This window comes from Synchiropus splendidus, chromosome 16, assembly GCF_027744825.2.
Source record: "Synchiropus splendidus isolate RoL2022-P1 chromosome 16, RoL_Sspl_1.0, whole genome shotgun sequence".
Lineage (NCBI taxonomy): Eukaryota > Metazoa > Chordata > Actinopteri > Syngnathiformes > Callionymidae > Synchiropus > Synchiropus splendidus.
In genome coordinates, this window is record NC_071349.1 from 8,993,634 (window position 1) to 9,021,481 (window position 27,848).

Consider the following 27,848-nt stretch of genomic DNA (forward strand, 5'->3'; position numbering starts at 1 on the left):
TTAATTTGTGAGTCACAGTCATGCACGGTGAGACCAAGAGAGAAGGAACCAAGTCGCTAGAGGCACTGGAGACAGACAGATGGGCAAGAAAGACTGAACAGGTAGAGAAGGTATGATGAGGGAAGGTGATATTGGAGACAGCTGGTGATGTACTCGCAGTCAAGGTGCTGCTCAGGGACTGACATCGGGAAGTAGGGACCCGAAAGTCAGCAACAATAAAGAGGGTTACAAGTTGAGATGGAGTGAAGCGACGCACTTCCATACCTGAGGCAGACTGACAGGTACATATGGGATCATCTACAATGCACAGAAACCCAGAGAAAGGGTCAAATAAAAGGGACATCCACCCTCAGACAAGCCACTAGATCAGCCTTCATTCACCCTCTCATTCACCCTCCGACCTGCTTGTTTTCTTCATCTGAATTACCCTCATGTTTATGCATAGATGAGGTTTTGGAGGGAAAATAAAGATAAAAAGAGCAAAACTCAGCCCGAGGCCCGCTCGGATCCCAGTCACTCAGCTATGGTGCCGGAAACAGCATGCTCACAACCCAAAAACCATTCTTCTCTAAGCCAGTGTCGAACGTAGTCAAGCATTAGCGGATTCTGACTGGGAATGAAGCTTGTATTTGGGTGTTTTTAATGCATGTCTCTCCCAAAACATGGCTGACCCTCATCTGTCAGGAGTGTTTAGAGTGACGCCGTGACACACACACACAGCAAGACGAGCAGACACACAAGCTTGCAGACTTGCACCTTGGGGGGATGTGAAATATATTATTCCCGACTGTTGGGAGGAAAATCGCTTAGATGAATGCAATTTGTTTTTTTTTTTTTTTTTGTTTTTTAGAGTTTTTTGGATAAGCTCTGCCCCTATCTAACTTCTCACTCTTTTTTTCCCTCCATCCAAGCGTCATTTTGAGACCATTCTGCGCTCATTACGGCGACGGACTGTATGGACAAGGTCATCGATTGCCACGCGCTCTAGCGGCCATATAGTGTACTGCAACACAATTGGAAAAAATGACGTTGACTAATGGCCTGATGAAAATGAGGATATTGTGGCAGCAGAGTTATGATTCAGAGACATTCTAAATGTTACGGTACTGTTCATTGGTGAATAAGTAAGCCGTAGTGGATTTTATAGTCATAGATGACGTCACAAGTGTATTAATATACAATTGTATGATTATTTGTATAAATCGGGTCTTTAACATCTTTAATATTTGCTGCCGTGACAAGAAAAAAATCCCTACCGATGGAGGAAAAAAGCCAATATAATATGATATAATATAATGTTTTTGCAAATATATGAATGTTGAAATATTATAATTTTAATAACTAAATACCATTGTTTGTATATTTAAATCATGATTCCAAATGTAAAGGTATATTTCAATATATTATTATTGGTATTGCTTATTTTTACCGCTCAGTGACACTGCACTATCTGCATTACAGGCTTGTGTGTAGCGCCATCTGCTGTGTAATATGAGTAGGTGCAATATATTTTCGTTGCTTTAGTGGGCAGATGTGTAAAAAAAAAAAATGGGTCAAGGTGATACTATGTTTGAAATGACACCGGGCACTGTGTAGTGCTTTGTGTATTTAAAGTTAAGTGTCAATAACGCGTTTTGTCGCCGGAGGGTCTGAAAAAGCGCCGAGATTTGCTGCGATAAATGACATAATGGAAATCGTGTTGTGTTTTTACACCACTAGAGGGCGAAGTGGCGCAAAACACGAGCGGTTTTCCTCAACAACGCGACTGAGACCAGATCCAGACGGACGGCTCTGGTTGCTTTTGGAGGGCTTGAGGCGCGAGTGGAAGGAAGCCTGCGGAGCCCCGGCGCGGAGGGGAGGACCCAGAACTGAGCGCAGCTCCACAACAGCCAGGGCCCCGTTTATCTGCACCAGGCAGGGAGGCGGGTCCACTTCCCTTTCTCCCCCTGCCCTCCAAATTCTCCCTCTCTTTCCTACAACCTGCCTCAGTCGACGCCCTTTCTGCTCCGGAGGAAGCCGATCAGGCGCTGAGTGTCACCGGGCTGCGCGCCTCCAGCTGCCCGCGGCATCACCTCGCCAAGATCCGGAGCGCTGTCGAAGAGGAGGAGGAGGAGGAGAGAGAGGGGGCTGTTGAAATACTCCGAATTGAGGCTTAAGAAATAAGCAAGAAGGCTGCTCTGGAGAGGCGAAAGGCGGTTGAGTAAGTGGTGATTTACTTGTGGATTTTCGGGATGATCGGGGTTGAGATGCGCGTGAGGCGCAATATCACGGCTGGATTTGAGCAGACAGAACAGACGACAATAACAAGGGTCTCAAGCTTTAACCTGACCGGACCTGCGAGTCCTCTCAATAGTGCGCCGCGTAATGACAACTGGGAATGAAATCGCAGTCGTGTTCTCCACATTGAGGGCGACAGGTGGATCGGGACGGAGATGTCCCGTCTTGTCACATCGATCTGCATTTTGCGCGTGTTCCCGAGGCCGCCCTCGTGAGGGATGCTGACGGAGCCGAGCGCGCCAACACGATCTCGTGTTGTGATGTGAGCAGTCGGCTCCAACATGGCGCGCATAAGCTGATATCAACCCTTTGGACATGACATACTCGTGTCTGGTATTCCACTCGCTGGAGTGGACGTCAGCGCACGAGCTTCGCTCTGTCAGATCAGGTTGCCATGGGTGATGCCATCCGCTCCATCTATTCCAGTCGCTGCTGGAGAACCAGATCAACTTCACGATGTTTGATCGCAGCGGGAATCCTGAGGGACAAAGAGAGTGTTGTTGGTTGTTTAGTATTTTCTAGGCTGGGTTCCTGTCCCACGGTCCCCACTGGACAGTAGCGGCTCAACATCTTTGTGGCGCCTGATTCCACAAAGCAATTGTTTGTCATTTGGGGAACATGACTAATTCTAGGAAATCAAAGCATGTATTTCTCGGGACAGTTATTCCATTTGTGTTGCGATTGCAGTTCGCAGTGGTCAGTACCTATCATTTACAACTATAGAAAGTGAAAGTGGAATTGACTGCCGCTCAATACACTGAAAAGTTGGGAGAGAACCAGTGTTTGAATGAGCTGCTGTGGTGCTGATGTCACCTGTTGATGCTCTTGGTGTCCAGCTCCCGCTGTCCTTGGGTTGTAGTCAGGTTTTTAGATGCAAATAATCACCATATCTCGAAGCACTTATTCTTCGTCATTTGCAAAGGAATCTCTGTTCTCACCATATTCACATCATCTGAATCACTCGAGAATATTCCCCCTCACAAACAACATCTCTGTGTGACTGCACACACAAGACGCCTTTATGTGACTTCAACAAATAGACAATTGTATAACCCCTAAAAATGACGCTTGAAAGTTAAAATATTCTTTATCTTGGGGTGGGCTTGAGCTGGCGTTCAGCAGACAAAGCTTCTCAGAAACAGTCACCACAGAGGGCTTGAACCACAGGGTTGACTTTGACTTTTGCCTAAGGCTAATGCAAGGCAAAGGCCTCCTCCTTGAGTCAAGCATGAAGCTTGCTGTCCTCCAGGGGGGTCCAGACCTGGTACCAACCAGCAAGCTCTCCCTCCTGAGGCCTCACATATTTTATGGCTTCTGTGTTGCATGCACATTGACTGCTGTGCTGTGTTTTGTTTACTGTATATTGAGTGTTGGAGACGTTTTGAAAATGTCACCTCCAGCGTTTTTGCAACCTCTTACATCAGCACTGACAATCTTACTCTGTTTGGTGAACCAACGGAGGAGAAATGGGCGGAGCTGAAAACGGCTTCGCCGCTATATTGCGGTGATCTGTTCGAGGTATGTCGACGTTAATGTTCGCCTGGATGGTAGTCGACTGTTATTAGTTAAGAAGAAATAACAACATACTCATTATCAATGTTGTCTTGATGTCGTCTCAACGTTGCACCCTCGGTTTGAAGGAAGCATTGCAAGTGATGAACGGCGTGTGCCCAGTACACACATATGCAGTACACCGACACGAGAGCGGGCAAAACTGAGTGTTAGGCTGAGAATTGACACAAGACTTTCTTAAAGTCCTAGTAGGGAATGCCTTGAAAGAGGAAGCATTTGAGGCTAATGTATCACTGTAACTCTATTATCAACAATGGACAAAAAAGTCTTCTCAAAAAGATCTGTGAGGACTTACTGTAGTTGTGAGAGTGTGTTGTACCAAGGTGCTTCAGCAGTCGGGAGGTGAAAGCAGCCACCAAATCTCAGCATCCCACTTCAATGGAACAGACTAGTCACAAACATGCTGCGTCTACTTAAGCAACATTGCATGTTGACACCACGAATTGTATGTTCAATGCACCTGAAGTACGAACTGAATCACACCGGACAAAACCATTGGTAACTAGCTGCATAAGGAAATATCGACTGAAATATCACGATACCTGATTCTGTGATACTGTATTGTGTGATGTTTTAAGTTGTCGATATCAATATTTAATACAAGTAACATCTGACTTACGACCGGGATCGGTTCGGACCAACCGGTCGTAAGTTGGATTGGACACAATTCGAATGCCATTCAAAATAGCCGACGCGAGGTTTAGGTGCTACTGTAGTGGTAGATGGCTGTGTGAGAGTGAGATGCTGGGATACTGTGCTGCCGTAACTGTCGTACGCGATGCCGGGCTGCTACATGCTGCGGTGCCAGACATTGAACAAAAAAAAAAGCGTCTGCTGGCCGTGGTCACAACTACGGGTGGACGTAAGTCGAGCTGGTCGTAAGTCGGATGTTACTTCTACATAGATGCATGGAAATGCTGCTGTGTTGTTGTGGCGTTTTTCCGTTATTTTGTTGATTTTTATGGAGCTGTTCATTTCTCTGTTGGACTGCGAAATTGAACTGGAAGTCTGTAATAGGCGCGTTGTCATGCACATGATATTACACTTTATTATCTGATTTTCCCCCTTAAAATGATGGTCCTTATCACAATGTTTTGCTGAACTTACAGCACAATACATGGCAAGGTATTGTGCCTCAGGGTAACTCACGTTGTCTGTTTCTTCATGAGCTTGCACATGTCCTAGCGTTCACCCGCTGCCAGTAAATCTTCCTTGTGTTACTGAAACCCACGAACAAATTGAAATTGTCTGCTTATAAGCTGTTTTTTCCTGATGGAGTCAGAACTGCGTGCGCCTTCGCCCGAGGCTGCTACATGTGGCTGTTTTGTGTGGCGTCAGCGAGTCAGAGTGGAGCTCACTGCACTTGTCTCGTCCACAATTTCATTATCTGCCGTCATGACTCTGGACAGCGACATACCTGCGTGTTTGTGCGCGCCAGAGAGCGGGCTGTAGCTGGGGTTGCTGTGTGGCCGCCCTCGCCGGGCACACACCCAGTCGGCAACGGGAATTATTGCATTCACTCATGAAGTCGCTGGAAATGGCTTTCTAATGGGAAGCTCGTCCTAATCTTGGACTGTCAGTGGCAAATTAGGTGAAATGTGAGTGAGCAGGGCTCTCTGCTTACAGCAGGGCTGTGTTGCTGTACCGTGGCTGGCAGTAGCCTCAACCAAGTAAGCAATAGTTCTGACTTGTTCCACACAGCAAGACATGTTAAGATGGATGGTATCACCCACTAACTTGCCTCATGTGAGTCACTAGCTTGGTCCAAACCGACTGGTGACCAGGCTTATCACCCTCCAGCAGCATATAACTGTTCTAAACGTACGAGAACCATGTAATTGGAAGAATGCACGATCTATGAATTTTGAAAATGCCACTCGGGCGCCCGACACAGTGATTTGCACCCCTGATGATGACTCAAACTCCACATAGAAAATCCAAATCCCAGTGCGACAGACCCTTTATGCGCTGCTGTGCCAGCTAGTGCTGAAAATTTTCAGTTGTTTTTCTTGATTTTCAGTTCAGCGTGGCTCGTATTAACAGCTGTCGAAGGTCCACATGAACGTCCCTGTGTTCATGTTCAGGTTGCAATTGGAGCACAACCCTCAACCTTCCTTCTTGGGGATTTGCTGTGCTGTCATATGTTCTTTTGTTTGTTGTTAGAACGTTACGTTGTACTTCCTGGTCCCTTCGTGGAGCCACAGTTTTGCCATCGTGGGAGCCATATCTTTGTTTTGATAGGTCGATGTGGCATGGAAGTGCTCTGTTATTGGTGGGATGTCGGATGGTGGGCATGTCCCTGGATCCCCGAAGAGGGCTCTGACTTTTTCCCATTAAAAAAGGAAACACCCCAGTCCACCATCACCCCGTCCATTTCCTGGTTGTGTTTTCATTGTCTTGACCATTTGACGGTCGGTACAGGTACCAAATGTGTCCTACCTGCCGCGGAGTGATGACGTCACATCCGGCATATTTGAGATCTTTTTATTATAATTTAATGAGCCAGAGGAAATTGAAATAAAGGATTTCAAGGCGCTTTCTACCACATGCGTAACATTTATTTCCACAAAATACAATGTTTATCATCGGATCGTTTGCGAAGTTTATGTCTGGCTGACATGGATGAGGCACTGTTTTTATTTTCTATCGCACAAAAATCACAATAGACTGTACAGTAGGCACGTATACACCTGCAGTTATATTTTTATTAAATAAACGCGTGGTCCACCTGACACGGAAGTGGTAGGACTGATTTAGTCGGGTGAAAACTCCTTCGTCGATGCATATTTACCCCTGGCAAATAAATGAAAACGTATGTAAAAGTGCCTAGTGTGGAGTCTCTTAAGATTTCTTCTGCGATATCAAAGAAAAACAACACGTTCCGCACACTGCGGAGAAGAACGTACATAAACTTCACACATTGTATTTTGCGGAAATCAATGTTAGGAATGTGGTAGAAAGCGCCATGAAATCCTTTATTTCAATTTCCTATGGTTCATTAAAACATGAAGAAGAAAAGATATCGACTATGCCGGATGTGGCGTCATCATCCCGCGGCAGATAGGACACATTTGGTAAGCGGACACACTGGGCACCTACAATGGAATCCTGACATGGGTGCTGTTGTGATTGTCGTGCTGCCCCACTGACATGACAGTCAACAGCAGATGTTTCATCTTCATCCTAGGTCGAACTGCATCAAGAAATGCTATGGGCGATAAACAAAGGCTGCTACAAAGATGAAAAACTTCACCTCTCAAACTTTGGTCCTGAAATGCAGGACCTAGTGCCTTTGTGGGTTCAAGTCCTTCCCAGATTCATCGAGCGAATCACTCCACTATCATGACCAGTAACATCTCAGCTGGCCTGAGGTCAAGATCGCCCTGATACCAGACACACACACACACACACACACACACACACACACACACACACACACACACACACACACACGGCGCATGCATGTGAAACAAATGCAGTGATCGACACTGCTGATGAAGGACAGTTGGCAGGGCATGGGTTCATTTCCTGTTGTCTCACCATGATGGATACTGTTATTTCTGCCTGCTGACCTTCTTGTCATTAAGAAACCATTTAAGCAGCAAATCGCATCAGTGGACGAGGCGAGTGAAATGACTCAGATACATTAGTGTCACAGCTTGTGCCGAGTGACGGTGTCTCAGAGGTGAGGTGTGGAAGAGAAGCTGCTCAGCACGGAGCTTTTTGGCTCAGAGCGATGTGATATCATTAGCTAGCATGATGCTACACCTCCTCTGATCCCTCATTTCCCCCTCTCTTCCTTTGTTATGAACACACTGTACTTTTACATCCATATTGTCTCCAGTGAACCCGAGGATGCCCGTTCGCTCATCTGATGATCATGAGCTCCGAGGATATGAAAAGGCCTATTGAGAAGCGTGGAAGATAGAAACACAGCCAGTGGGGACGGGCGATAATTTACGATATACGATATACTTATCAGTTAGGGACCATCAACAAATTTGAAAGCGGTCGAAGTACAGTGGTACCTCGGTTCTCGACCACAATCCGTTCCAGACGGCCGTTCGAGAGGCGAATTGTTGTCCAAATCTGAATCGATTTTTCCCATTACAATGAATGGAAAAAGAACTAATGCGTTCCAAGCCTTAACACAGGCTTTTGTAGGAGTGAATGTAGAGTGTCTGCTGCAGGTGCGCTGTTCCTCTATGTGTGTGGCCGCTGCATGTGGGAGGGGTTGCCGAGTGAGTGACGTCTCTCCAGAAGTGAAGAGGTGCCCGGTGCGTGTCCAGCTCTGAATGTGCGCTTCTGTGCAGTTTGGCTGTGACAAAGTCATAAACCAAGTAACTTAGCTCTGTCCCAGACTCGCCTCATCCCTGTCCCAGCTCCAGCCCACAACATCAAACCCTGGAGTGAGCGCTCCAGCCTCGGAGGTGTGGAGAGCGAGCACCTCCTCTGTGACACTCTACCACGGTCCAGTGCGGAGACAGGAAAGGTTTTACACCTCAATATGAAGAAAAAACAGTCAGTAAATGTAGCTAACAGGCGCGTCGTGGGTCAGCTGATCGGTCCGCGTACGTTATGTTTTTTCCGGCTTTTTTCGGGGCCGTTCTGGATTTCCGTTCGAAATCCGAAGCAAAAAAATCTAGAATTTTTTTTCAAACTCGGATTTGTTCGAATTCCAAGACGTTCGAAAACCGAGGTACCACTGTATTCGGGAAATATTAAATAAGGCAAAAAAAACAACTATTTTAGGAGAGAGAATTGTTAAAAGGTTTTTCATCTCACAAGAAAAAGGACTAACAGTTTGTATCATGATTTTGAGAATAGAATATGACTAAATGATCATTTATATACAGCAGACAGGCGGCTCAGTTTAACCCCTAAATAAAATCGGGTTCGGGTTCTACGAGAGACATGAAACATTGAATTTCTCATCTCTACATTTGGTTAACTATTATATTTAGACATAAACAAATAATGATGCTGGAGACAAACTCCAATAATAATTCCAGTTTCAAGAGAGACTGTAGTGTGTACAACACATGGAATAGAATGAACATTGATTCATCGTGATACTTTACTGAAATTACTACATTTATCGTGATAACTTTTTTTCTCCATATCGCCCTTCCCCAACAGCCATGTTTCTAGATGGAACCATGTCTTTGTGGTTGGTGCTCAGCAGAGGAGCGAGTGGACTTCAGGACACAGAAACATGGAGCATAAACAAGCCTTCAGAGGCGCCTAAGTGAGGCTGGGGAAGTGTCCACCAGGAAGGAGGACACCTATAGACCCTAATGGTTCCTGCTGAGGTGCCGGAGCAGTAATGCATGTGTATAGACAGCTTCCTATATCCAGATAAGTGCTGATTGAACAAAGATGGAGAGAGCCAGAGAGCGCCCCGGGACGCAGGAGCAGCCGATCAATCTCGCTTTTACTGTCAGTGACTGAAGAACTTTTGCTCTTTGAACGCTGATTTATCGAGGTTAGGGATTGAGAACTTCAGATTAGCACATGGTTTGCATTTATTTGATGTCTAAGTCAAACCAGTTTAATGGAACCAAATGCTAAATGCGTGTATATATATATATATATATATATATATATATATATATATATATATATATATATATATATTATGAGGAGGAGAGACACTGAGGACACTTCACTGCATCACTGTAAAATAAAAATAAATGTGTAACTCCAGCCTTATGTTGCACCCATCCACACCACAACGTTTGTCACGGTTTCACAGAATAATGGACGCTAAGAATATTTTTCTTATCTAGGAAATGTTGATTTTCAAAGTCTGCTTGAAGTGAGAAGACTGAAAAGCGCCGTGTGTGCACTGTAAATGGACTTAAATTTCAAATTACTATTGCGCTCATATTGCATGCTAAATATGTAAAATTGTATTTTCTACCGCTGGAACAGGCTAAAGTGAACATCAACACTCTTGTAAGTTCAAGCTCAAGATAAACTCCAGATCAGAACAAGCACTGCTCTGTTCTTGTTCAGAGTTCAGAGAGGCGGGGCGATGACATCATGGCTTTACAAAAACCTGTGGTGTGGTTCAACGGACCAAGGTGGGCATCCGGTGCTTTCAGGTTGATAGGACCAATGTGTGATGGATAACCGGTAAAATGCATCGCTCAGAAGACTTGACTTTGAGAGGACGTGCGGTGTGTTGGAGGCAGCTTGTTGAATGGCCCACACTGCTGAATGAGTGTTTCTATGTGTTCAGCCAATTCGCCCATGACACATGCACACCCACCTTGTGATCTGCAGTGTGGAGGTGAGAGTTTTACTCTGTGAAATTCACTTCACATGCGAGAGATATTGGACTGCAACATTAGGAACGCTCCTCCTGTGTGTGCGTGAACCTGGTTTGACTTGTGAGGACATGTTGTGGGGCAATTTCAGTATTAAAACTTAGACTGGGTCATTATAATACAGTGGTAGGTTTGGTTCAGACTCCTGGTTGAGGTTAAGGTCAGCCATTTGTTTGGGATGGTCAGGTTAAGGGTGAGAGGCTGGGGAAAGGGTTATAACAACGAGAGGTCCACACAAAGATACTGGTACAAGTGTGCTTGTTTTTGTGTGAGTTCAGTCTTATTTCCATTTTCTATGACACTTTCAAACTGTCTGTCTGCCAGCAAAATAACCTGAAAACATATTTTAATGAAAGCCTCAGTCAATAATAATCATAGGACAAGGTCCAGAATTTTGGGGGTGTTCTGGACCTAGAAAGTTGTGGAGCTTTTTGACAAACAATCCTGGAAAGCACATTCAGGCTAAAGAACCTGGAAAACTTCACTTCGCCATGTGACTTCACTGGAAAAAATGTCACACAGCATTGTTTGCTATTGCTAGTAAAGGGACTTGGTAAGAGTTTGTCAGCTTGGGTTTAATTCCTGGGTGTTTATTTTATTTTTTTGCCATGAGCTAAGGTGTTTTTTGCAAGATGGAAGCTGTTTAATGGAACTGAATTGAATAATTTTTTTATTCAGCTTGTTCATTTGTATTTCTCTGTTTATCCAAAACATAGCAACAAGTCAGACAGATATGTATTTTAATCTATTTTATATAATAACTTGTTCCAGATTTGGGCCCTTTCAATTGTGTTTTACATGCTGGATGTACGACTGAAGTACTTCAGTAGCAGCCAGTTGTCCCTTCATGAATGAGGCGCCGAGGGAGACAAGAATAATTGAAACATCTCTGTAACATCATTCATGTGACGACAGCCGATCCGCTTCATTCTTTCGAAATTGAAACCGCACCTTTCCAGTGCCCCCTGCAGACGACGGATTTCTCTGACAAGATAATTGCTAACTGCGGAGGAAATGACTTTATACACGGTTAAATTACTGCATAAAAATAACATGGCCTGTGAGAAGGCTGATGTGGGTGGAGACATCTCACTTGTGCTGGGTGTTTCAAAGCGTTCCAGCCTCCTTTAGCTGCTTGACAAAGCTGTTAGTTTATGAGCGACCTCGGAGGGAAAAGACTTTTACCTCGCGACCCTTCAAACATTGACACGTGACCTCGCCGACATTTGTCTGTTTTTATTGGCGCTGCTGAGTTGTGTCGGGTCATTTCTTTGGCAGTCTAATGCAGAATGCATGTGCAAGCCCAAAGGAGCTGTGTGTGTGTCGTAGAAGGCAAGAATGCAGGGAGGAGCATTGTTATCTCTGTCCTCTTTTGGAGCGGAGGAAGGAAGATGAGGAAGTGAGGCTGAGAGAAGTGCCACTCCAGAGTGGCCAGGGTGAAGGGGATTTGAGATTAGTTTCCTCTCCGGGAGCTTTTCTAATGCAGGACCGTGCTCATTAAGCTCAGGAGACGTGTTCGCCGCCATCCTTCTTCCTTGAGTCCAGACGTTTCTGTGCCAGACGCTCTAATGGTGTCTGCAGCCAGAGAAGGGCTTCTTCTTTGGACTCCATTGCACCTGCTTTGTGTGCAGCATATATGATGCTCTGCTCTTAGTCAGAAGGCAGGAGACGCTGGTGGTTCACATGATCAACTTAAAGGAGCAAAAGCAAAAGCAAAGATGCAAAGCACAGAGTGATATTAACAGTTAGCTGGTGTGTGCTGTGACTCTAAATAACGCTTGCACTACAACGTGAATATGCTTCGATGTTTGTTCCATATAAATCTAGTAAATAGTTTTGCTTCTGAATGCTCTATTTACATTTTTTGCACAGGTATTATATCTCAGACGTTGAAAGTGAGCTACAACAGATGAGTATGTAACTTAAAAAGGAAATGGCGCCTCAGGAAAGTGATGTAGCCAAGAAAATACTAGGTCTCTTCTGAGAGAAAGTCCAATTCATATTCAGGGCTTTTCAGTGAACATCCAAAGAAAGTAGCCACCATTGAATTTTAATACTTATTATTTGCATACATATATCAGCAACAATTTCAGCGAAATAATGAAATGTTCCAATCCAGTGTTTTTTCAAGATGAAGCTGGTCAAATGCACAACTTTGAGTTGTCTTTAAACCTGATGTGCCTCCAGCATCACCACACACGATTCTAACAGAGCCCACGGCAAATGTGATGTCTCACTTCAAAACTTCACTGAGACTTGTAGACTCTCAAAGTTTTCTCTGTGGTTTAAAAGTTGGTTCAAAACTAAAGGCAATGATGCCCCCCAACTTGTGAAGAGAGAGAGAATAACTGTAGTTATGAAGTAAGCTGAGGCAAATAATGTCAGCTTTATCTGGAAATTCTCCAAACTCTCCAAAGTCCTTTGGTCTAACTTGTCAGAAACTTGCAAGTTAGTCTCATAAATACATAGTATACAATACTGTGCTAAAGTTAAAAAAATAATAATAAATCATGGTATATTTTGCCAAAATTCCCACCTTTTTCCACAGACATTTTAAACAAATACATTTTCTGCAATGTGTTTCTGTTAATGTCATTCCAAAACATAGTGTCAACAGAGTCTAAAACATTTTCACAAGTTAAAAGAGATTTTCTAGGATCCTTTGGTGGTGTGTCTCTGGATTTCTTCGGTAAATGAAGAGTTAAAAACACTGCTTTAACCCGTAGTAGATGCATTAACAGCTTAGTCATGGATACTTCCCTGCACAATTGTGTCTTTAAACGCTTCAACAAGTGCTCAGTGTTTCAGTTATGGTGTGTCCGCATCTGATCACTGCATTTTAATGAGAATATATAGATAAAAAGGCAATTAAAATACAAATGCTGAAGCTGAAACTTGATTGACGGAGTAGCCACACATGACTGCTCACAAAATACCTATCAAAACTAATAAAAAAAATACGCAGAATCTATGTAGCAATTTTCTTTCCCCTTTTTAACAGGAAACATTCTGTTGCTCGTCTTTCTCTGGGCCACATCTACAATACATTGGTTTCATACCAAATATAAACTCCTCAATCATGACCTCCAGTCAAACTTGAACTGAGAACAAATTCATCCTCAAATCATCCAGATCTGTAGCTGGCGAATCAGCATTTGTCTGGAAAGGGTCTGGAAATAACATGTTTATCTGTTACCAATCGCTGTAATTTACTTCACGCCTGTTCAGGATGGTTGCAGCCCCTGTTCACCACACAATCAATAATTTTTGGTGCTGGTTTTGTGCAACTGAAAGAGCAACTAAATGGCAGAATCCTAAAATAAACATCAGAATTCACCTTCAAAACCCCAAAATAACTAAGTGGAATTAAACTTCTTCCTTCTCAATGACCTGTATTTGTTTGTATTTAATCCATAGAAATACTACCAAGTGTTTGTGCTTCATTTCCACCCAACTTCAAACCAGCATATACCAGTTCACATTTTATCGGTTTGAAATGAAAGTGAACCGGATGTCACCCCCCTCATGTTCCATGATAGATCGGAAGAAAGAGCCGCTGCAGTCGACGCTTTTCTATTCCGTGTTTGCTCCGGGTCAGTGTTATGTTACCGTACAGACCAGATTGTTTGAATGATAACTCTCACTGCTCAATAGTCATTACGGTAATTTGCTATGGGACAAGTCCCTATAGACCTGAAGTGCGTAGTGACTGCTGGTGCTGGAGTGGAGGGCTATTAGTCGGGAGGCAGGGGCTCTATGCTCTTAATGTCTTCCTGGAAACACTACAGCAGCAGCAGGGAATCATCCAGTCATTAGTCGCCCTCCTCGCCGTGCACCGACTCCACCTATTGACAAAATATCACTTGTTTCAGTGTGTTGCGTGTCAGTCACGTCCGATCCCTGACCGGATCTTCTTTAGCCTTGGAAATCACAAATGAGCTGCAACATGCTTGAAACATGCCTTTGCTTTTATATGATGCATAATGAATGAGGACAGAGACAACGGATGTTCCGGCGATGTGGGTTTTTTTCCATCAACTGGTTCAAATATTAATGGCAGGCAGTGGAAATTTGGGGGGGAGGAATTCATCTTTGAAGGGGGGGGGGTTGTCGTATCAGGGTGCAAGATTAGGTTGTAGAAGTCCACAATATAATAAAGATAAATACAGTGGTACCTCGGATGTCGAACGTCCCGGAATTCGAACAAATCGGAGTTTGCTTCGCATTTTGAACGAAAATCCATAACATAACGTGTGCGGACCGATCAGCTGACCCACGACACGCTCTGTTATTGTGTATAACGCAGCCTCTGTATGCAGACGTGTGGCTTTAGCTACATTTACTGACTGTTTTTTCTTCATATTGAGGTGTAAAACCTTTCCTGTCTCCACACTGGACCATGGTAGAGTGTCACAGGGGAGGTGCTCGCTCTCCACACCTCCACTCCAGGGTTTGATGTCCTGTTGTGGGCTGGAGCTGGGACAGGGATGAGGCGAGTCTGGGACAGAGCGTGACTTGGTTTATGACTTTGTCACAGCCAAACTGCACAGAAGCGCACATTCAGAGCTGGACACGCACCGGGCACCTCTTCACTTCTGGAGAGACCTCACTCACTCGGCAACCCCTCCCACATGCAGCGGCCACACACATAGAGGAACAGCGCACCTGCAGCAGACACTCTACATTCACTCCTACAGACGCCTATTTTCAGGCTTGGAACACATTCTTTTTCCATTCATTGTCATGGGAAAAATCCATTCAGATTTCGAACATATCGCTTCTCGAACGGCCGTCTGTGGTCGAGAACCGAGGTACCACTGTATGTCGAAAGATTGTAGATTTCTACTTGTATCTGAAAGAGTGGGAGAGAGTCCAAAACTACACACCTTTAATGCAGTTTAACGCCACGTGTTACGTGGGTGCAGTCAGACATCCAAAGTCTCCACAGCCTCATCCTTACGCGCAGCACTCTGGGTTCCGCGGAGCATGAATCACGCCGAACAAATAAACTGCCTTAAACCTGCAGCCGGGACAGCAGAGAGCCTTTGAAGGTTTATTCAAGAAATCTCCTTTCCTGTTTGCGCTGGAGTGGGCGCCAGCGAGAGATAGAAGCAGTACCACTGTATCAATAGTGTGTGTGTACTCGGGTGGTTGATCAGATGACAGTGGTTTGCCAAGGGCCCTCCATGTGATCGCGCCATGGTTTGACATCAAGCGATGTGATAGAGTTTGGGTGCACTGGAGGCACAGCCAGTGATCAACTCAGCAGGTTACAGACCTTCTGTGTGTCATGCTGCTCTGTTCCCCCAAGAGCTAGTGGCCTGATAAATCACATGCCCGCTTTTGCTGCTCCTACTTGTGTTGCCCTCCGTACAGCCAAGTTCAGTTCATGTATTCGTACGACATGTCAAGGATGCAGCAGAAATAGAAGTTCTTCATGCTTGAGGTTTTACATCTTAGCAAGTTGCTTATATCCAGACAAGCCATGCGTGAGAATAGCTTTCATGGACGTTGCTATCTTCTTTTCCAACTTCGATGTTTGTCTGGTACATTTATGTACGAGTTGTTTTAAGACCATCTGAAGGTCAGTTAGTCAGTCTAGTGGTTAATTCTGTAAGGAACGTAGCAGCTAGCTAACTCTGAAGAATTCACTGTTCAAGCTCCTAAATCATTTAAACTCACTCTGATGTCAAATCTGATCGAAATGGGAAATCAGTTTAGGGTTTCGGTGTTTTGTGGGACTTTATTCGCCCATCTGGAGGTCAGGTAGCGTCAGCACCGTCAACAGTTTCAATGTCTCTTTCCTCTGATATTCACCTTTATTTTTATTGATTTAGTCCAGTGAATTCCACTCATACTAGAGTACTGGTGTCCATTAAGTAGGTCGGAGGTCTGCAGCCTTCAAAGAGCCAGTTCAGCAGCATCTGAGAGTGATTTGTTGCCACAAAAGTTTTACGAGTTTTAAGTGACGTTTATATAGCTGACCGGGTCGTAGTGTCGCTGCGGGGCCACATCCTGCCCTGCTGATGCTTTAAATAACACATCAAACGTGTGGAAGACTTTAGTGTTTACTATGTCTCCAGTTCAAGATTGAACAGAGTTCCTCCTTTCTTTTAAACATTTTATTTCGTTTTTATTGTATCATTTGCGATGTGTAGTCACAGATTTTGCTTTTTTTCACACATTTTTAATTGCCAAACAACCTGCAGCATATATATATATATATATATATATATATATATATATATATATATATATATTCATTATGGAAACTGCAAAACTATTCAAGAGAAATTGAAGGGCTACGTTATACAGGGAGGACCTAACCTGAAGACTGAATAAACAGTTTAAAAAATATATATATTCTTATAAAACATTAAGAAAATATTGATGTTTGTTGATGTTGATATTGAAGAGATGAGCAGAAAAAAAGGAAAGGTTATTTTACTATTGTTTATCTACATACTAGTCAGTAGGAAGCAGAGGTAAAACAAGTACCCACCTAACCAAAAAGTAGAAATTAAATTAAAAAGAAATTAAAAGAAATTAAATTAAGATATGACGAATTGCTGCGGACAATGTTATTATCCAAATGTGGTGGAAAAACTGGAAATGAACATGTTATGACTAGTATTGAAACAGTAATCAATTATAATATAGGTAAAAATATTGAATGAAATTATGAACGGATCGGATGTTTTAATATTCGGGGCGTAAACTTGGAACTGTCAGTGACATTTCCACATGATCAGTTTCATAGTTTCCCTCTGACCTCATGAGTGCCTGATCAATACAAGCACAAGGCGACACGCAGGGCCTTCAGTTGGGCTCTGATTTAAACATTAAATTAAGGTTAAAATATATATTTTTTTGTCACACAGAGCAAACAAAAATAGCATTTCCATGTACTGTATGTTACCAATTACCGCAGCCTGAGAGTGGGGTTGTGTGGACAAGTTCTCCCTCTTCAAAGGAGATCTGTGCATGAAGCTGTTCGTCTCCTTGAAACGTATTTTCTATATATAATTTCAACAAGGTCAACGCTTGAACTAAATCGTGGTGAAGACTTCAGACATGTTTTTGCGTCACAGAACTGAACAAGGAGTAGATTTGCTGCTTCAGTATGGATGAATCACGTGCAAATATAGTTGCTTATCGAAGTGCAGTTTGATGTTGCACACTGGTGTTGGTCAGTATTGATACTGTTTTAAACCTGTGTCTTTGGAAAAGATTTGCCTTGGCATCCAAACAGTTGGAGTGAAGCGAGCACACTTAAACTCTGAGCTCAAAAAGTCGGCACATAATTGTTGGAAAACAATACTTATAATAAAGAGAGACTTTGCGCTGTTCTCTTGTTTTTGCCAGTAAACATCCCTCACAGTTGTGCATCCCTGTGAGGATCGCTGGATAAGAGTTTGAATTGGAGCAGCTGTCAGATGGTAAAAGCTACGAGAGGTCGCTGACAGTCGAGGGGTGAGGTCTCGACGGGCGAACTAGGAATGTACTCGACAAATAAAGTCAATCTCCCTGTATCGTGGGAGAATAAAAAGAGGAGCACAACATGTGCCTGAAGTTTAAAATAGGTCTTGGTGATGTTATTGTTACGATGATATTTGTTTTTTCCCTTCCCTCCTGTGTTCACCGTCACCAAGCCCTGCAGTGGAGCTGCACACGCTCGGACTGGTGGTGGCGCCTGACTGCAGACTTATGCCATGGCAGCCTGCCCACTTTGAGAACACCTTTTGCTGATGGTGTACGTGCATTCAGAGCTGTGAACCCATGACCACACATGTGGAGGGGAGCCTGAGATTGACTATCATTTATGGTGTGGAAACGGGAAATAAACATAAACATTAGGGTGCAATTCAGAGCTGATGGTGCGTTCCGTGATGTTTTGAGCTGGCGTGGTTGTTTAAACGCCGACGTACATTCCTGGAGGCGTCTTATCTCCGCACAGAAACCAGACTCATGAGAGCCTGATAGCTGTGGAGCCGCTCCCTGCGGACGGCGAGCTGAAGTGAAATCTCCGCCGAGTCGTCCAGTCATTCCTGCGAAGCGTGGTCTCCCCGTGTCCAATGGTTCCCCTCCGGTTTCAACCCCGCTTCCGTCCGTCGTCCTTCCAGGGGCTCCAGTCTGGAACCCATTAGGCCCGGAATTTCGCACAGCATCCTGTTAGCACATTAGAATACCTCCACTAGCTCCCACTGACAGGAAGAGACGCCGATTTAGCTCAAACAGGCAGATCTTTCACCCTTCACCCCGGGACGCTGTTGGAAGGTAAACAGCCGGTGAAGAGAAGCCGCCTCAGGAATGTTGCTGTCAAGTCACATGTTGGTTGTCATGTGAGGTCAACTCTCTCAATCCCTCTCTCTCTCTCCATCAGGATGGCTGAGGTGTCACAAGAGGAGAGACTGCAGGCTATAGCTGTGAGTGAACATCTCTCTCATTCTCACGCACCATCGGATGCCTCAGTTCTACCAGTTAAATCCAAAAATCAAAAATAAATAAATGTAATGACAAAAACAAACAACCAAATTACAGCTAAAACTTAGTAAGTTATAGCATCAAATATTTATTAAAACACAGGGAGTCTTTAAAACCTGCCACCATGACTTGCTCAAAGGTAAAGATGGCGGCCAATATCACGGCACTGATGCCGGTTCAAGCAACTCCTGGTAATGCAACCGCAAGTTCCATCCCAAATATACATAATTCCACTGAATAAAGAAGCTTTTCATCATTTCAGAATTTCAGGAAATGCTTCTGGTGACAGCAGGTGAGTGATCCGTCCCTGTGAGAGGATTTTCTTCTGACAGAAGTCTTCTGGAGTTAAGCTATGAGTTATGCTATCCATATTCTATTCGAGCCTAAAAGTTTAGTCTACATTGATGCAAGAAAAAAAACTGGGAAATAGCAGGTTATGAAGAGTAATATTCTGACATTTCAGCGATTTTATTGTTGCACAAAAAGCCCGACATTTTTAATAATTCCATACAAATACATACTGAAAAATCATACAAAAACAAACGTATAAATGTAAAACAAAGTCAATACTGGAATGCAAACTCATTTAAAATCCTATCTCTTTATGAAAATGATTGAAAACTGGATCATTCAAAATGATACTTCACCTGTTCCGCTGACTGACTCGGCCGTCGTGTTCATCAGCCTGTGCATGTGTTGTCTCAGGAGAAAAGGAAGAAGCAGACAGAGATTGAAAACAAGAGGAGGCAACTTGATGATGATCGACGGCAACTGCAGCATCTCAAGGTATACACACACACACTAAACAGATTTTATTCACAGTGATTTCATTTGGGCCGATCATAGGGTCATATTTTACACTAATATATCCACGTGTGATGGGCCACCCTTTTGGAATAACTTATCGAACCGCTCATCCTTCCTCCAGACACAGACGCTCATGTTTTCCATCCTCGCTGCCCTCTGTGTTTTCATCCCACTGACATTTAAAAAAAATAAAGCTGCTATTGAGGACACGAAGTGATGCATGATGCAGACCTGAGTAATGAGTATTCTGTTCTGTTCTGCTCTGTATTTTGCCTCAAAAAATAACAAAACCAAGGTGGAACACAAAAACAACAACGGTAGAGTCGTGACTGTCTCTCTGCTTGGTGAACTTTACCTTTGTTTATAAAATGTATGTTTCAATAAATAATTAATTGCAAAAGAAATGTTTAATTTGAGGCATGAAATAATGATACTAGATTTTATATCCTTGTTTTTTTTCTGTTTTGTCCTTGTTTTCCCCAATATTTTGGTTTATTTTTCTTTTTACTGGTACTATTACTAGTCCCTCTTTAGAGTCACAGTAAATGCTATAGTCAAGTTCTTTTATTTTAACTGTAAATAACTAGTCAGTTATTTTGACTGTCTTAAGACAGTCAAAATATCCATCCGTCCATCAGCCGTGGAAGAATAAAAATTTCAAAATAAAATTCAGTGAAGCTCAACCTGGATTGAAGTTTATTTTGAAAGGAAGTGACCTGAACGTTGAGCAGAAAACTGGTGTCACTTTTGCTATCTACTCCTATCTGAGTGTTAGACCAACAGAAAAGTCACATCTCCCCTGAAAACACGGAAGAAATATGTTGGGTAATAAGACGAACACGATTGTTATAATCCTTATAATCCTGTGAGCAGCTGTGCCTCAGTGCTGGCGAGCAAGCCGAACACAGCACTTCCTTTCCATCCATCGGTGCTCCGCAGTAAGAGACTCCCAACTGCTGGTGTCATGGAATGTCCAGAATGGACGGCTGATAACACCAGCAGCTCCTCTGTGTGCTCTAATGTACACACTCACTCCCTTGAAACACACACGCCTGCACACACACTTGTTGGCCGAGCCAGAGCCCAAGCTTTGGTCAGCGAATGTGTCAACGCTATCGGAGCTATTTTAGCTCCGGACAATCCAGCGGGTCACTGATAAGAGAAGATTGTGGATGAAGGGTGTGTGTTCTTGGCTGAAGGGATGCACACTCATATTGCCCTTGTGCTTGATGTTGTGTGTGTGTGTGTGTGTGCGTGTGCGTGTGTGTGCTGCTTCATAAAAGAACACAGAAGCCTCAGACAATGTGGAGGACTTTAGCAGAGGAAACAGGTTTTTGTCCAACTCCCACCAACAGGAAGCCCCTCGCACGCCCCTCTTTCACCCCTCACATGCTTGTGCACCATAATATACACACACGTACAGAGTTTGAGTTACCAGGCAGATACACAACATGACAAATCCAACAAGAGTTCTATTTTAAAGTTGTATTTCAAGTTATATTATTTTTACTTCACTTTTATTTTTATTTTTTTTCATAATATTTTTATTATCATCTGTTATTATCCAAATATTTTGGTATCTTACATTACGCTTATTTTCTATATTACTATATATTTAAGATCAATTGTTTGGGTAGCAATAGATTTTTCCTGAGCCTTCCAACTCTCTTCCAGCCTTCTGTAAGTCAGTTTGCAATCTCCACACAGGTCTCTCTGTCCTGAGCAGCTTCATCCTTCCTAAACTGGCAATATGAGGGTTGAAAATTGGAAGCTGCCGTGCCGTCCCCTCACCTGAGCGGCTGTCCTCAGCGACCGTCACACCCTGCTCTGTCCCTTTACAAACGTTGCCACGGCAGCCACATGCACCTCCACAGGCTGTGATTTTGAGAAGAGGGACATGGGGAAAAGATACAAAAAAGACCATTGAAACCAAAAAGAAAACTCAGACATCATTCAATCTGTTTGTCTTGTAAGTCTATAAGTCCCTGTGTGTTCCTTGTAAAGCTATGCTTGTGGGGACCTTTTGCTTTGTGGGGTCCCTACAAGTTGAAGCCTCACTTTTAGGATGAAAACATTAAAATATCTGGGTCATTATAAAAGAGTTTGGTTGAGAGTTCTGGTTAAGGTGAGCCATTTTTTACGATGGTTAGGTTCTGGGTGAGAGGCTTATCTCAATGAGAGGCCCCCAGAAAAGTTGGAATACGTCTCCAGGCTGATTTCAGTGGCTGTGTCCTCCATGGTTAGATGCGTTGGGACCAGGGTTGTGACACATTTGTCGTATCAGCGGCTGAAAAACAGAGCCGACAATCACCGATGACCTGATGGACCCAGAGATGGTGGCAACCAAACTTTTTTTTTTGTTATTAATACACGTCCCCAGTAGAAAAAGAGCTGCAATTCCGCTTCTCTGATCCACCATGTTGACTTTCCACTAACTTTAGCTGCCAATGTGCAGTCACTATATGAGCAACATGTTTACACTCCTAGAAAAGACTTGAAACCAAAAGTCCATTTATAGGATCATTCACATTTTGCAAGAAAGGAAATGAGAAAAAGAGGCTCAGAAGGTTACAAGCTAAAATGGCTTTCACGGTGAAGGTTGTGAACCCTAGTCCTGAGTGGGTGCGTGTGTGTGCATGTGTGTGTCATAGTTCCGCCCATTGTTCGTACGTGAGCAGCTCTAACAATGAAGACACACAACTTCAGAGCTGTCTGTGAGATCAGTGTGTCAAACTTTTTTTTTCACTTTTGCCGGTCCCCACAAGCCTCAATTTGAGGATTCATACTTCAAAATAACTGGGCTTCAGTTTGGTTCAGAGTCCTGGTTAAGCTTAGCCATGTGTTTTGGGTGGTGAGGGTGAGAGGCTGGGGAAAGCATGAAAGTCAATGAAATGTCCCCACACAGATAGCGGTACAAGTGTGTATGCGAACATTGCATGAGCCCTCACTGAAGGGTGTGGTGTGAGAGTGAGCCACATTTGGACAGCAGGGAGAGATGGAAGGTCGAGGTGTAGAATTGCACCGTGTGATTGTTGATAACATGGCTCCAGTCAGTAAAAGGCAGGTACTGTAACCGATTAAATGCACATAAACACCATCAAACATGGCAGATATCCGCCCTGTGGTCTGCAGTTCAAATGAGCCGCAGAGGGAGGAGGGGGTTTGCTGCTCTTGCATCACCTCTGAGGAATTTTCTTGGAGAGCAGGTCCAGATATTCATTTCGACTGAGGAAAACAAGACCTTTTTTTTTTCTCCAGCAATTTTCCATATGGCCACGGAGGGTCTGCTTCCCAGCAGGCTGGCGACAGCTGCAGAAAGGACGTGCTGTTATATTTACCTCAGAGCGATGCCAACTGTGGGGAGATAGTCTGCCGTGATCAAAGCCCTCCAGAAGCAGAGGAAGAAAACAACAGAAAGAACACGCAGTCTTGCACAAGTCGCTGTTTTATTTAACACGCTGAGTGAAAATTGTCCCACTATATTGTCAGAGAATGGCTGAACTGGTGTTATATTTGATGCCAAATCATGTTATGATTTGCAGTTGCCTCTTTTTATTGACTTGTCTGCATGCATGTGTTATTGCCAACATCCTCAACATGCTTTTGTGGCTTGTCTGTCCTGGCAGTCCAAGGCGCTGAGGGAGCGCTGGTTATTAGACGGCGCTCCAGAAGAGGAAGAGACACAGAGACGCCTTCAGGAAGATGAGGTGAAGACCAAGCTTCTGGAGCAGGTCATCCTCAGGTCAGTCTGACACGGTTTACTTTTAAGGAGGTTGTGTCGGAAAACATGCAAACGCATTCTGGTGTTGCTCGGCACTGAGGTGGAGGTCTGTCTTTATTTGTGAAAAGTATTAAAACACTCCTCTTTTAGATGCATATTCTCCAACAATTGAAACTGTTCTATACTCATTTTTTTTTTGGTCATTTTTGGTTGAAGCATTCAAAATTATTTGTGACGTATACATCATCAATTGATATAATGTTCTTAATAATAATAATAATAAAGCATTGTTTATAGAGCACTTTTTTGCACACGCTTCACAAAGTTTATTTAAATAGTTTAAAACTCTTACCAATAAATTTGGGTAGAAGTAAATAGGAGCTTTTAGTTGTCTTAAGTTTAAAAAAGGAAAAATACAAAAACATACAAACTGTATACTGATAATTTTTTTGACTGTACTCATCAATAAAACGTGAAAGTCAGATCACGTCTTTTCCTCTCCAATGATTTTTCCCACCATTTTGGAAAGTAATTTTGTCAGTCTGGTTGCGGATCGAAAGGCTGAAACTGACTTGTGCGAATAGAAATTATATGTCTGCACATGGGCAGAAAAGAAGAGGAGGAATGGTAGTGAAAACTCGTCAAATAATTGGAAAACACAAAGGGAGTCACCGAAGCTGAATAGTTTCTGAGCAAAATAGAAAGAAACTAAACAAATATAGTCAATTTAATGACTTTAAAGTGTGAATATTGAGGCTTTTTTGTGCACATCTATTAGTATACAGAAAAACGAACCATGTCTGGACAACCCAGCAGCATTGCAGATGCTCTTAAGGTCTCTCTAGGTTGACCTTACATCCTGTAGCTCAGCTAGGAATTCTATCTTAAATCAGCTCTTTCTCAACTTTAAATCCCTCTTTACTTAAACCCTCCACCTTCTTTGGTCTTCCGTGCTGAGAGCTCAGCTTATGACACATTTTTATCTTGAACTTTACATTGCGTTCTGTACCTATTAGCCTAAAATAATCGTCCACCTACAGACATATTCCCTTTCTTAATTTTCCATCAGCTTTCTTTCCCGTGTCTTGAGAAGAGATGTTTAATTTAGTTTGACCCAATAAACTTCTCATGGAATATTAATGCCTGTTTAAAAGCCATGGAACCTGCTTTTTATGTTTGTGGTTTGAAGGAAAAATGTGGTTATATTTTGATAAATATGAAGACTATTATATCTAAGAGTGTTTCATTTTTAAGAAGAACAGGATTTTTAGGACTTGCTTTAACAATAAATACATTAAAAAAAGAGACAAAAAATAGTTATACCTAATAATATTATAAAATAAAAAATGTAAGTATATGAAATAAAAACAGCAGAACTAATAATCAGTTTGCGAAATGAATTGGAAAAACCTTAAGGTAACAAACAGTGCAGCATGTGTTTCAGACTAAAACAGTGTGTGTGCTGTATGTTTTCCAGGCTGGAGCAGGAGATTGAAGAGCTGGAGACAGGCGTGCCAGCTAATAAGGGAGTGGCCAAAGAAAATGGAGGTATGTTTCCATGGCAACGGACGATCGCGCAGGAAACGATAGCAGCTCTTACATGGCTGCCCTGCCTCGCTTCACTGGGACACGGAGCATGTCCCGGTTCCCTCATCGATGTCGTGATCCGCCAGTTGAAATAACATTGCAGCGAATTCTCTGCTTTAAGCGCCGACATTCACTTGTACTCTGCTGCCTCCTGTAGGTGAGAATGGTGTAGTGCAAGGCTCCGGTCAAACCCCCAAGAGAGATGTGACAGGAATCGAGGCCAAACTGCTGGGCCCCAGTCCGGACCAGGCGAGCGCCGACAACCCGGTCACGCTGGTCTTCATGGGCTACAAGACGGTGGAGGAGGAGCAGGAGGGCCGCACGGCTCTGGGAATGGACAACGCAGACGGCAACGTCAAAGCCGAGTTTGTAGTGATCGAAGACGGAGAGGGGAAGGGGGGCGCGGACGGGGCCACGGGCGAGCAGGCTCCACCTAACGGCAGCATGGTGGAGAAGGAGAAGGAGGAGGAGAAGAAGGAGAAGAAACAGACGTGCAAATGCTGCACCATCATGTGAGCTCAGTGTGAGTGTGTGGATGAGTACGCATGCTTCCACCAATCAGCCGTGGTGTCGGGACGTGGCCTGTCGGCGGCCTCTGTGTGTGCAGACTGGATCTCCTGGGGTTAGTGTCCGTCATGAGTCGGGGGGGGGGACAGCACGGTGATGCATGCGGGAAGCTCGGGCCCACTGCACTGCAGCAGATAAAGTGATCGGAAATTTACACACCTGTTGTGGCGGAACGTTAACAAGTTGTCATCTGCTGTTGCACTTGTTGCAGAATTATGAAATATACTCATTGAAACGTTTCACTTCCCTGCTCCAGATGTGGCGCCAGGAAGGCTCATTCAAATGTCAAAGTAAGTCAGATCTGAGTTGTCTGAATAGAACACCAAAAACATCTGCAAAAGTTTGCAACCTCACCATTTTTACTTAAGTTTTACTGAAGTTGAAGTGCAGAAATTAGTTCATGAAAGAACAGCAGTTGAACTGTATGGACTGCGGCTTTGATCTCACTTCACCACGTGGACACGCGTCAGTTTAGGAAAACGGACTTCAGAAGTCGGATGTTACTTTTTGCGGCGGTCCTCAACCCACGCGATATTTTTGGAACGTGTCGGGAGAATATTTCGTTCTGTGGGATGATGTCCCCGAATGACGTCATGTTTGTTTACTTTCCATCACTCGACCCTAAAAAACCGACTGAAAACACTTGATAAAAAAAAAAAACTTGCTCAAGAGATTTTTAGATTTAAATTAGAGACAATTAGAATGCAAAAACATGTCCCTATTCCTATTATGCACTTTTAATTTTCAACCTACATGAACTTGATATTGTTTTATATTATTATAGATATAGCAGATAGCAGATATATATGTATGAGGTTGAAACCAGGAAGCTCTTAATGATCATTAAATTAAATTATCTCCACTCCGGCCATTTAGTTTACATTATGAATTCTATTTCTTCAGGGAACAGATCCACGACTTGTTCCTTTATGTGAGGTGAAACAACACTGGGTTCTGAATTCCATCCTCTAGCCACAAAGTAGACTGTTCCTAAAAGGATGGTTCACAAGGACGGTTTGGCAAAAACTACCAGTTGACCACTTGTACTGACCCGAATAAGGAATACCTCAAAGAAGTGGCTGAAAAAAAATTAACAAACACATTGGCTGATTGGTGCAGACGTGTGTCATCATCGTGTGTGTGTGTGTGTGTGTGAGTCAAGACTGGAGAACAAAGCAAAGTTCACAGCCGACGTACCAACTCTGAGAGCCCGACTGAGCTCCTGTGACCAGAACCACAAAGACTCATAGATACTCTGTCGACCTTTTTCCTCTGACACGTATTTGACTTTTGGTTTCTATTGATATTTTTCTATTTTTCTGTCTTGACATTTCTATTGTATTCTGTATGTAACCTTTATTATGGGACTGTGTACTGTAAGTTCAATGTTATTAGTGTTCAAAAATGGTATCAGCCATCTAAATTGTTCTGGGGAAAAAACATGAAGGACAGAGATACTTAAATATATATATATATTCAAATATATATATATATATATATATAAATTTCTCTGTGTTGGCCGATCAGCTATTTATCAGTCAATTTCATATTGCAATATTGTCGAAGATATTATTTTAAATAGTATTTTAATATATTGATATGAAATTATGTTTTATACAATGTATTTATTGTCCTTGGGTTCTCTAGATCATTTATGGACTGCATGTCGCGCCTGTGAGCTCTACCAGATTTGAGTTACCATCATAAAAGTGTCTGTGCTTTCGCATCATATGTGCTCATATCTTTAGTCACTCATGTCTATCTGCCAAAAGTTACAATTGGCGTTGTTGAATATTCAAGTCTGTATACCTAAGAAGTCACTGAAAGAAAGAGCCAGCTGAGAAAACTGGCCGTCTATAGCGAACCTTTGCTTTCTGAGTACTGTATGTGGCACAAGTTCTTTTGTATTTCCGACTAGAAGGGTCACCGTTGCTTTGTTTTCAAGTGACAAACATTGCGCAATGATAAGAAACGCTTTGACCATGTTTTCTCCAGCATAGGGGTCGATGTTAATCGGAAGAGGTAGCACTGCATGAAGCCTTGCAACGTACTGTCGTGAGCGTCTCGTCACTGTTAGACACTATCATGTTCACTTGAATGTAAGTCCAGAGGTCAGATTGGGATTGATTTGCGACCACGGCAAAGCTTTTTATTCGTCTCTTCATGAACCAAATAAATTCTGTTGCTACTGTACCTCAGTTTATTGGCTGCTTTCTCATTTGAATACAATATTTTGGAGAGGAAAAACCCAACTATTTCAAATTTCTATATAGATTTAACTCAACAATAATTTATAAGCACTAAAATATTGCTTGAGAATCATTGTTTATAATTGTTAAAACGGTTTATTTCAGTGTTTGTGTGCCTCACCCCACCAGGGCCACTAGAGGTCCTCTGACCACCGTTTTATTCCGTATTATTCAGCGCACCTTTTCGACTTATTCTGCTGCCAAAGGAATAATAATGACTGTATAATTATTGCTTTTCTATCCTAAGTCAGG

At 43.2% G+C, this 27,848-nt stretch overlaps 1 protein-coding gene across 1 annotated transcript; it reads left to right on the plus strand.

Annotated features, from left to right (window-relative positions):
• The first annotated feature begins 1,727 nt into the window (after window positions 1–1,727).
• palm1b (paralemmin 1b) lies at window positions 1,728–27,540 on the plus strand. The gene is made up of 6 exons (XM_053844328.1): window positions 1,728–2,200; window positions 18,565–18,607; window positions 19,371–19,451; window positions 23,099–23,214; window positions 24,671–24,741; window positions 24,938–27,540. Exons 2-6 carry the CDS (start codon window positions 18,566–18,568, stop codon window positions 25,294–25,296), a joined length of 669 nt encoding a protein of 222 aa, XP_053700303.1. The 5' UTR covers window positions 1,728–2,200; window position 18,565; the 3' UTR covers window positions 25,297–27,540.
• Window positions 27,541–27,848: the final 308 nt, after the last annotated feature.

Bases quoted from the DNA above. Each gene is read 5' to 3' on its own strand.
- palm1b (XM_053844328.1), top strand. From the start codon at position 18,566: ATGGCTGAGGTGTCACAAGAGGAGAGACTGCAGGCTATAGCT. The intron at 23,215-24,670 runs GTCAGTCTGACA...TATGTTTTCCAG, and splicing joins CTGGAGCAGGTCATCCTCAG to GCTGGAGCAGGAGATTGAAG. The intron at 24,742-24,937 runs GTATGTTTCCAT...TGCCTCCTGTAG, and splicing joins AGTGGCCAAAGAAAATGGAG to GTGAGAATGGTGTAGTGCAA.